This window comes from Physella acuta, unplaced genomic scaffold, assembly GCF_028476545.2.
Source record: "Physella acuta isolate Inbredline_101_S28 unplaced genomic scaffold, ASM2847654v3 ptg000146l, whole genome shotgun sequence".
Taxonomy (NCBI): domain Eukaryota; kingdom Metazoa; phylum Mollusca; class Gastropoda; family Physidae; genus Physella; species Physella acuta.
The window spans coordinates 303,099-315,105 of NW_026731665.1; the positions used below are offsets into that span (position 1 = coordinate 303,099).

The following is a 12,007-nucleotide window of genomic DNA, read 5'->3' on the forward strand; positions in this document are numbered from 1 at the left end:
GAAAAGTCAACGAATACACAATGAAAAGTCAACGAATACACAATGAAAAGTAAAGAACACACAATGAAAAGTAAAGAATACACAATGAAAAGTAAAGAACACAATGAAAAGTCAACGAATACACAATGAAAGGTCAGCGAATACAAAAGTAGGGCCTACTTAAATATCAGTCAGTGGGCGAAGCAGTTTATTGAACTGGAATAATAATAAGGGAGATAACTATTGCAAAACATTCTGGCATTTATTGGATGACAAATGTATCATTGTCCAACCATCAAATCACGCAGTCCGTTTCATTATTCTTTCACGGAAATTGCTGGAGTAGCAATGGCCTAAAGCAGGACAGCATAAACCATATTGTTATATATATTTAGCTTTAGACATTCTGAATGATGAACCACGGTTAAGTTTACTAGCCTATCTCTACTTAGAGCAGATTGATTTTTTGACTTACTGTTTTGTCGCTTCGATGAAAATGCTTACTTTAAATGTTTTCTTTCGGTAGTTATTTCCTTTAAATCACAACCACTAGATGAGGGGGTAATCCATAAATGACGTCACACTAGAAGGGGGGGGGGGGGTCCGTAATTTTGTGACGGTGTGTGATGAGGGGGACAGTGGGCGGTTCAGATGGTGCGACGTCACACTTTTGCATTATAAAAAAGCAATGTTAAAAACTAATTTAAAACCGTATTTCGCGTTTTAGAAAACTGTTTTTAATAAATTGCAATAGGAATTGATTAAAATACTCTATATTGACAGAAATCAGACAAGATTTTGGAAAAAATGTCTCTGTTTTAAGAAAAATTCAACTGCAATTTTGAGGGTAGGTTGTAGACTGAGGTGTGACGTTATTTTAGGGGTGGGGGTCTGGCATTTTGTGACGATGTGTGACGGAGGGGAGGGGGGATGTAAAAATTGTCAAAAAAAAAGCGTGACGACATTTATAGATGACCCCTGAGTAACCCATAGCGTAGTATTAGCGCGAGGTGCTAATTGAAAACATTAGTTCCTTAAATAACTCTCATTTAGCAGGGGAAAGGTGCTAACACGAGCCCTTTTTTTCTTCGGTTTGTTTCTCATAATTATGTGTATGTTTGCTGTGCAGACTAAACTGATTGCACGCTTTCTGAAAAATACCCGTTAACCGGAGTTTAAAAAAAAAAAAAACTTAACCGCCACCATCACAACACGTAGTCCTTCCATTGACACATTAACCATCCGTTTAAAGAGAATTTATTTTATTAATATAGGCACACTAGACGTTGTTATAATGAGTTTTCAGTAGTTTAGATTTGGTTTTGTTTTTCTAGGCTGGTGAGCTTCTATAGGACCCCTCACCACATGAGGGATAGGTCTACTGCGTCCTGGGTGGGCAGCATTAGTTATTTCCTTTGACGATAACCGGACTACACTCAAAATATATGACGGGGGGGGGGGGGGGGGAGGAGAACGTAAAAGCAGTTAGCTTTAGACAGCTGGATTTGCAGGTTTTCGAATTGAAACCAGAATAGACAAAACACAGCAAAAATAAATTTAAAAAAAAAATAAAAACAAAAAAACAAAACAAAAACAACGAAAAAATAAATAAATAAATAAAAGCGTATTATAGAAAAAAATAAAAACAACAACCAGAAATGTCAACAAATTATTTTTCAAAAGCCAATACGGCAACTTGAACAGTTTCCTACCGAGATGGGTGTTGTACGGTCTGAATGAAGCAGGAACAAATCCTAATGGGACAGTTCAAATAGAGAGTCAGATAATTATCAGTACCAAACTATCTCAGACTTAATGACAGTCATTGATAGGTGTAGCTGTATTGGTAAACATAGTTGAATCGTAATGTAAGTCAACTGTCAACACACTGTTAGGCAAACTACTAAAACAGCTACTTTACTTTAAGATGATATATGTGAAGTCTCACAAAGATGCGCTCATTAATTACTGCTAAAACATGGAGTTGATGAAGCAAGAAGACATGATATATTTTAACATAGTGGTATGTCATTAACATATTTTAAAGATAGATGTAAACACATATGATATATACAAATTAAATAAATAAATAAAAAAATTCAACAAATAAATAAATTAACAAAAAATAATTCTAAAAAAAAAAAAAAAATGATAGGGAAAATGTGCAATGAGCAGACAGTGAAGTGTGAGCGAAGTGACGTGTCCTCTAGTTTGATCACGTGGTGTGTCAAGCGACACATGTGTACTAGGTCAAGTGAGTTCTCACCGTATCTTGCGTGTTAGACAAAACATTGTCTGTGATTTGGTCTAGTTAAAACAACTGGCTTTAATTAATTTTTAAACCACGTTAACTTTGTTAGTAGTTATTGATAACATTTATTTGTGTTAATCGTTAAAGCCATTACTTTTATTATTATGAAATAATACATTCGTTTGTTAATCGTATTAAGGAAATACAACACAAATGATATGTGTGATTAAAGACGTTATTTGCTGAGCACAATGTTAAGGGACGGCCTATAGAGTTAGGACCCCTGAAGTATGTACAGTGGAACAATCCGACCAATAAGATCATACACTTAAGGTAAGGCGATGTGAAGGAGGGGGGGGGTGGTAAATATTCCACAACTGGTCAACAAAGTGGCCTTTAAAGAAAGCTGAAGTGTTTTGAGGTTGACACAACAGTGATGTATTCAACATTTGTATAATACATTTGGGATAACTACGGAGGCCAAAAATTTGAAAAGGGGCTTTTTCGATTTTTTATAAAATTTTATTTTGTGATGCCTACTTCAAAAAAAAAATTACAACTTTAGTATAAAAAATAGTCATTCTCTTTTTAAACAACTATGTTGTGTTTACATTTTTAAAAAGCTTACCCCTCCCCCCCCCCTAATTGTAAACAAACTCCACTTATGTTTCCACCGTACATACATGTTAAACAAAACAAAAAACAACTAAAAAGGGAGGTAATTACTCACAATGCTGGGGAAGCATGCGGAGTGCTCTTCCTTGAGAGGTTGGGGGAGGAGTTGTGAGGGCTCTTGCCGCTGTCCCCTGCCAACTCACGGGCGCTCTTCCCCTTCCTGCGGCTCAGACGGCCCAGGCTCATGCTCCTTCGTAGTGATCCCATCAGGGACGTGCTACACGGGAAGAAGGGGACGGGTGGGTTGGGGGGATGGTCAGAAAATTAGAAGGCCGTGGAGTGAGGACTAAAGAATTAGAATGTTTACAGCAACCAGGGATTGTGTTAGTGGTGAGGTAATTTTTTTAATGGTCGTCATCAGTTGGCTGGTGAAGAAATTACTGTAAGACTTTTGCAAGACTAGGGTTTGTTTTATGGGCAACTTGTAGTAATATTTAAATAGCGAATCAAAATGGGCCATTAGTATATGTGTAATGTGTTATTCGCTATATACTATGTTATGTTTAACTGGTATGTTATATGTTAATATGGTTCCCATTATGTCAAACTGCGTGCAGTTTATTTGATTACAATAAGTGGTTAAAAAACGCCACATTCTTTATTTTTGGACTAATTCTAAACTGTCCCCGCCCCCACCCCAACCAGGAGAAAAAAATAAAAATAGAAAGAATGGGTTAAATTGATATGTCTGAAAGATGTACTTGCAAAGTCCGTGCATGCTGAACAAAACAGCCAGTTGTAAATGATTAAAATGTAGTGAAAACAAAGCAAAACATGCCGTCGTAATGTGAACACATAATGAAACGTGTAACGTGTGTATGTTGTTCATATTATGTGCTTAGTGATATATCGACCAGAGCTGTGCTGACGATGCAATAGCAGAACAGTCAAGTGTGTTTTGTGACGTAATGAAAGTAAAGTGTGTATACATATTAATACAGCCGCTCATCTGTGTTTTGTGACGTAATGGCCAGACAACGAAGTGTGTCCATTTGTTAAGCTACTCAGCTGTGCTGTGACGTAGTCGTGTGTTCCTGCCATAGCTAAAAGCCCTATTTTGACTACACATCTAGTACACCTAACCTACCTTAAAAATCCTGGCCTATAAATAAAAAAAAAAAAACAATAACATATCTTAAACACATATTTACGGTGTTTTAGAATAATTATTAAAAAAAAACACCTGCTAAGCAAACTATGTGTATTCACATATAAGTCAAATAAAAAATAATAATAACAGTTTGGTTTGCTCTTTCTTGGTTTACCCATACATCGACCCGACCCCACACATCGACCCGACCCCAAACACAGACACGACCCCACACACAAATCCGACCCCACACACAAACCCGACCCAGTACTGAGGTATCACATATAAGAGCAATATCATGCAACATTAAAGCATGTAATACTCATTGCATATATCATGTATATAATGTATATGGCTGTAAGCTACAAATATAATATACATAATACATGTACATAGCGGTAAGGTACAAAAAAAAAATAAACATCATCACATAATGCATTATATGTACGTAAACAGAGTATGTATATAACGGCAGAGTAAGCGTTATATAATATGTACAGTAAATATTATATCACACGACGCAATATCATTAACGTTGGAAGGTTATATTATAAGGTACATTATCAGATTCACGTGTTTTAAGATTATTGTAGGCTACAAGTAAGCGTGACCAAAAGAGTTTATATTGGTGGGTATTTAAAGACACATACAATAATAATAATATGGTGGGGAAGAGCAGAATCGGTTGGGGAAGAACCCTGGTTGAGAGGGGGTTGGGAACCCTTGTGTAGTAGGGTTAGAGCATCCGGAGGAGAACCCTGGTTGAGAGGGGGTTGTGAACCCTTGTGTAATATTGTTCGACCATCCTAAAGAACCACGATGGTTCGACCATCTGGGGTAGAGCCCTGGTAGAGAGGGGGTTGTGAACCCTTGTGTAGTAGGGTTCGACCATACGGGGGAGAGCCCTGGTAGAGAGGGGGTTGTGAACCCTTGTGTAATAGGGTTCGACCATCCGGAGGAGAACTCTGGTAGAGAGGGGGTTGGGAACCCTGGATGAGAGGGGGTTGTGAACCCTTGTGTAGTAGGGTTCGACCATCCTAAAGAACCACGAGGCAGGAAGGGTGAGTAGTTAGCTGGGATGGGTGAGTGTCAACTTCCGGTGTTTCCTGGGCTAGAAGTGTGTTGTTCCTTCGTGAGTGTGTGTGTGTGAGTGAGTGTGTTTACCCTGGTGTGTGTTTGACAGTTTTTAAATGTGTGCATTTCAAATCGTTAGGCATAATGGGAAAACAAATCATGTAACATTCTTTAGCTAAAGGAAACATCAACTAACAACAATGCATCAATTTGTTATAAATAAATTTAAAAAATAAACGAAAAAAAAACGTGATATAAGATAACAAGGTCTACCCCTGCGCTAGTTAGCATGGTGTTTATCGTCTCTTTGTTTCCCTTTAAAATCTACTTCAAATGCGTTTATATTAGTAGGTTTAAAGACGTACCAGCCTTCTTTATCGTCAAATACATATATTACACTTTTTTTCATGTGTGTAATATCGCATACACAGGATACATAAACACATGCAGCTTTCACAAAACTACACATACTCGTATAAACAGGTCATTAACGAACACACACTATTCATTAACATACAAATTCACAATGTTCAATGAAAAAAAATAAATCGTATAGATATCATTCTAGATATTTGTATACAACATACATAAGCAGCAACAGTTTCAACAATACATACATAGAAGTTGTCGCACAAGAAAGACACTGAACACAAACCCTACATCACAAGAAACATACACCGAACACAAACCCAACAAGAAGAATATGATAAAAAGAGTCAGGGGAAAGGACAGGAACAAATATAACAAATAAACAAAGATTAAACAACACAGAGAGACAAAGTACACAGTACACAGAAAGTACATAGCAGATAGAGAGGCAGACAGAGAGGCAGACAGAGAGGCATGCAGATAGGCATGCAGAGAGTGTCCTAACAGAGAGGCAGACAGAGAGGCAGACAGATAGGCATGCAGAGAGTGTCCCACCTCTCCTCATTCTGTACAAACTCCTCCACCTTCTGCTTGCTCTTCTCCGAGAGGAAACGGCTCCTCTTCACCATCTCCCGGCTCCTCCTGATCTTCTCCGAGGAGGAGGAGAATCTGTCCCTGGAGATGGCCCTACTCATTGTGTCACGTGACTCCCGTACAGTGTCCTAATCAACGCTCGCGTCACTGTCAACGTTCAGATTCATCCAGTGTTGGAATATCCGTGTACTTATCCATGTTTCAACAAGTAATCACTGAACAAATCCATGAAACATGTTTCAGGAATAAGTGCCTCACTGTTTCCTTCAAGCTTTCTCTGGTTTTAAATCAACGTGTTTAGCAATGCGCGAGCATGCTGTACTTTTACAAGGAATATCCTTTAATTAACACGTGAAATAAAATCGTCTATTTAACGAATTAAATATGATATAATTTATTTAAAAAGTCTAATTAGCTCAAAGAATAATATGCAAATTAATTATAATGATGTTTTAAACAAAGTTTTAACTTGATAAAATTTGAAATACGGTACACACTATTCACTTGAACAGGTAAACATCACAAAGCTAGCATGACTTGGCTTCAAGATTTGAACGCAAACAGAACAGATTATCGCAGGTTGCTTGCTGACTTGACCACGTCAGACACACCAATAAACCAACAGGGAATGGGGTAAGTGTCCCCTAGACGGTGTTAGCCACTCACCCACAGCTGAAGACATTTTAATTTGTGGACTCACAACCCTTCCACTTGAACTCGGGGGTCAGAGGTCAGGCTAAATATAGCTCAGCCACTTAATGGTGCTTGGGATTCAAAGTGTAGTGGTAGTGTAAGTGTTACCACTGCCTGCTCAACACATTTATGCTAGTGTTACCACAACCTGGACACATTTATGGTAGTGTTACCACTGCCTGCTCACATTTTGAGGTAGTGTTACCACTGCTTGGTCACATTTTGAGGTAATTTTATCACTGCCTGGTCACATTATGAGATAGGTCACCAAACTAGATAAGATCAAACTTTTGATGGATGGCTAGAAAAAATTTGGACATCGCCAATGAGGGATGAAACTAGAGTCTAATTTAGGCCTTAGCTTTAAGTCCATCACACAGTACTACAGTGGGATTTGAACTAGGAACATTGAGTACTTCATCGTTTAATCAAGCGCTCTACACCTGCACTCCATCACGTATGGTTTGAGAACCGCAATGTTTGTAGTTTGTGACCTGGAGTTTGTAAAACCATTAGGGTACTTTACACTCGGGGTTACGGTTGCCTGAGGGAGGGGAGGGTAGGGGGGGGATGATAAAATAAACCAGGTCTCAGTAGGAAGAGGGGGGGGTGTAGATCAAGTAGGTCTGGAAAGGTCAATGCTCTAAAGCACGTGTTTACGTGAGCGGCGCCTTAACTAAATGGGAGCTAAACACCGGAGCTAAACAAGGAGCTAAAGATACTTAAGCTGTAAGTACTAGAGTTGAACACTTTGAACACCGAACTATGCCAGCTTTAGAAGCTAATGTAGGCCAACTGCTGTCGTGTTTCCGTACGTACATAATTATGGCACGTGTTTACAATAAAGGCTCCTTTTAAAACGGTACCATTTACGAATAGGTACATGAATTGGAAACACGGTTTAAAAAAAAACAACATTTAACATATTTAGCAGCGTGCTCGTGAACGCACGTGGTGTTGACGTGCCGAGTTCGAACTGGATGAAATGCTACAGGAAATGCGGGCATTATATGACACCATGATTAAAGGTGACTTGACACATGGCCCAATGATTGCAGGTGACCTGGTACACAATTGACCCAATGATTGAAGGCGACTTGACCCACATTGACCCAATGATTGAAGGCGACTTGACCCACAATTGACCCAAAGATTGCAGGTGACCTGACCCACAATTGACCCAAAGATTGCAGGTGACCTGGTCTAGACATGACCAGAAGACTAAAGCTTATTTTGTTCAAATTTGACGAGAAAAAAAAACGTTCCTTGAAAAAAAAACTGCTAAAGAGCAGAAGCCCACTAACATTGCTGGACAAAGACAGACATCACCCTACATACAGTGCTGATACACGAGTTAAACAATGACCACATGTTTTTTTGACGTATTTCCCTAGTTAATAGATAATATAAAAATGCCTTTAGTACAACCGGCATTTTAAAACACTGGTATGCCAGGAAACAATAGAACCTTATCAATATTCACAAAATCTAACGCGCTATCTAGTATGAAATAACACTGATATCCACTAACATAATTATGTTTAATTTTTAAAATCCGATGGAATAAATAAACAATCACATAAGAAACACAGCAGGAACAATTAGCTAGAGACCCCGTGCATCCATCGCACTGCTAGACATCGCTCCCTGCCGACACACCACAAACAAACCAACACATTCCTCGCGGGCAGACACGCTGAGCTCCAAAACAGAACCAGCACACGAGGTTATTATCAACTTCCCTTCAAAACGTTGGGCGGATAGGAAAACACACACTCACTCGGCTCTCTCTCTCTCACACACAGACTGCATACCCTCACTCACACACACACTCACTCTGCTCTCTCTCTCTCTCTCTCTCACACACACACACTACAGCTTCCCACACACACACTGCAGATCCCCACTCACACACACACTCTGCAGCTCTTCAGCCACACACGGCAGCTGCCCCCCCCCACAAACACGACAGCTCCCCACTCATTCACACACTGCAGCTCCCCACTCACACAGCAGCTTCCTACACACACAGAGCTCCCCACTCACACACACAGCTCCCCCCACTCACACACAGCTCCCCCCACACACAACAGCTCCCCACTCACACACACATCAGCCCCCACTCACACACACAGCGACCCCCCCCCCCCCCCCCACACACAGCAGCTGGACTCACGTTCACACGAGACCAGCACATGGCAAAGTTCCAGCTCACCAGGTGCCAAAACGCCAGACTGTGTTGTGTAAACACCAAAGACGTGTCTCGATATTTGGGTAAACACAGCACAGCCACTTCTCGCTTCTTTAAGTATGAGATTGCGTGTGGGTGCAATCTAAGCTATGTCAAAATTAAACATTAGGGCTTACACTATAATTGCTTCAATATTCCGTATAACTCGCTCTTCGTTAGTAATATACCTCCCCCCACTCCTATGTTATGTAAAAGATTATAAAGCTAAAATGAGAAATTATTTCGCAGTCAGCAAATTACCCACTGCTAACGATTTCATCATTTTATGCACCTTTAGCAGCCCCACCCCTGCCTCCAAATGACTAGGTGAGTACTATCCAGTTCATGTTGAGCTGCCCTTTTAGATACATTGAACGTCAAACTTACTAGAAAAGACACACAAAAATTGTCTTCAGCAAACCATCAATACCCAATGCTTGGTGGGGTAAGTTTAACTTGATCATAGGTGTTCAGGTTTACAAAAACCACCATATAGGGCTGGTAAGTAGGTCAATAAACAGTTCTATGGCTCAATAAAACCTGCATAAGACATATAACTTTTTATTGACCTACTTACCAGCCCTATAGTGCTGTACATGTGAGTAGCGACTACCCTCTTGTCTATGTGAGTAGCGACCCAAACACAACCAACTCTCAACATCCACAGTGTTCAAGTGTTTCATCCTGCTTTTGTTGAGCTTGAACACAGCCCGGCAATTCAACTATACAACGAGTGTAAGAATGGCAATGATAGGTTAGATGGTGAGTAACGTCACATCATAGGTCGCCAGTAAAGCAAAATAAAAGGGATAAAATTGAAGTGTTCTCGGTGAAGGGACATTATATGCATCATAACTCTTTCCTAGTTGTTAAATTAAATTAAACAATTTTTTTTTCAGCTGTGTAGGCCTATGCCACAATTTTAAAACAAAATACAAGAAAAACTCACTTTTCAATGTAACGTGGGAAATTCATCTAGACCGCGATTACTACGAAAATGTATGCACGGAATATTATTTATTTTTCATTAACTAACGCAAGAGTTGTCAGATATCATATCTCATACTTTCCTGTTCCGTCTTTTAAGTTTTTAATAAATAATTGGTAGATTCCGAGTTTGATTAGCCTATATGAAATACGATGCAGGGGGATAAAATCTACGTAATTTGTACGGTAGGGCAATCCCTACAAAATCCAGAGTCCTATATTCAAACACTTATGACAGCACTAGAGAAGCTAAAAAATACCTGCAGCAGAATTGTGCTGCAGTGGATCCCGGGCCACTGCCAGATCCAGGGTAACGAGATCGCAGACCAGCTGGCAAAAATTGGGGGAAAGAAACCACAACCGGAAATTTCGCTACACCCAAAAGAAATAAAAAGAATAATAAAAAACAAACAAACGCAAATGTGGTCTGTCACACACCCTCACTACATTAAAGACGACGGCCATTACAATTTAACACGAAAACAACAATACATAATCTTTCGACTTAGAACAGGCCACAACAGACTAAATCAACACATGCACAGAAAACTGAAGGTTGGGTGTAGCGAAATGTGCCCTTGTGGCAAGGCCCCGGAAAACACGGAGCACGTACTCCAGGAATGTACTCTGTATAGCCAGGCAAGAGTCAGACACTGGCCCCAGCCCACCCCACTCAGGGAAAAATTATATGGGACACCTGACAAACTGGAGACCACAGTCCGGTTTGTCCACGAAGTTGGACTTGTTGTCTGAATCCTCCACCATATTCAAAAATTAAGAACGAAGAAGAAGAAGATGTACGGTAGGTATGTGGGGAGGGGAGGAGGGGGGTACCTGCATGTAACAGAGGTAAACCTCGGGGTTACGCCATGTTTGATGGTAGGGAGAACTGCAACAAAGAGTTGGCACGTGCCACAAGCAAAGGTGAGTAGACAGGTAAGCGAGGCGTACCTGTCTGCGGTACCTCAAGCCCCTTGTGGAGCGTGGGAAAGATGGGTTTGACATCCTGGTCGGTAAAGGTGTGAACTTTGCACCTGAGTGGAAACCAGGGTGGGGGATAATATGAAGGTAAAACTGGGAAGCAATCCAGGTTAGAAAAATGCGAATTCGACAGCGTCAAGTTATGTTGCGTGTACGGTGTCACGTGTGTACTGTGTCACGTGTGGGTTGGTGTGTTGTGTGTACTGTGTCACGTGTGGGTTGATGTTGTGTGTCACGTGTGGGTTGGTGTGTTGTGTGTACTGTGTCGATATTGTGTGTACTGTGGCATGTATGAGTTGGTACTCGCCACGATTATACACATATTGTTTGCCGTTCACTTGGTGCGCAATTATTTTTTCTACGGGATTCTATTCTATTTTTAAAAAGTTCAAGTAATTTAAAATGGATTAAAAATCATGTCTATATCCCGAGTTTCCATCCCCACGTAGAAAGTTTATTTTTTTAGAACACAGTTTCTTATATTATGCTTATCGATTTCTGACGGCTTTAGAGAAATCGGAAATACAGCAAGATAACCCTTAAACTTTATAAGGCACTATTTTTCCGTTCTCTTATACACACATACTCTAAAATAGAATTGCGTAGAAAAAAAAAAGCAATTGCGAAGCTAAAGTAATATAAAATCAAATTCTTACTTATTTTAAGAAAACGGTAGTTATAGATTATATATAGGAGTCCAACTCCTGAGCCAGTATTCCGTGTCATTTGACTTTTAGCCTAAAGCACTACTCTCGGTCACCGAAAATCATTCAAAATTTGAAGCAATCAAGAGAATAAGATTGTATACGTATGTATGAAACATCGTGTACCTGAAATGGTATACCTACATTACTGATGCTATCGGTACTTTAGAGTCATGAAATAAGAGTAAAGTACCAATGGTAGACCTACATTACTGATGCTATTGGTACTTTAGAAACATGAAATAAGAGTAAAGTACCAATGGTAGACCTACATTACTGATGCTAACGGTACTACAGAGACATGAAATAAGAGTAAAGTACCAATGGTAGACCTACATTACTGATGCTATCGGTACTTTAGAGTCATGAAATAAGAGTAA

At 39.8% G+C, this 12,007-nt stretch overlaps 1 protein-coding gene across 12 annotated transcripts in view; it reads right to left on the reverse strand.

The window, feature by feature from the left end:
- The window catches only part of LOC131935501 (ras GTPase-activating protein nGAP), a 217,575-nt gene that overhangs the window by 81,942 nt on the left and 123,626 nt on the right, over positions 1–12,007 (reverse strand). For 9 of the 12 annotated variants that reach the window (XM_059291912.1, XM_059291901.1, XM_059291907.1 and 6 more), the window contains one exon: positions 2,961–3,122. The exons of 1 other annotated variant lie outside the window; for it this stretch is intronic. In XM_059291912.1, the coding sequence (XP_059147895.1) occupies positions 2,961–3,122 (162 nt within the window). Of the gene's footprint in view, positions 1–2,960; positions 3,123–5,993; positions 6,371–8,304; positions 8,446–12,007 lie in introns of those variants that run through there. 2 more of the 12 variants (XM_059291910.1, XM_059291911.1) reach the window with 2 other exon arrangements.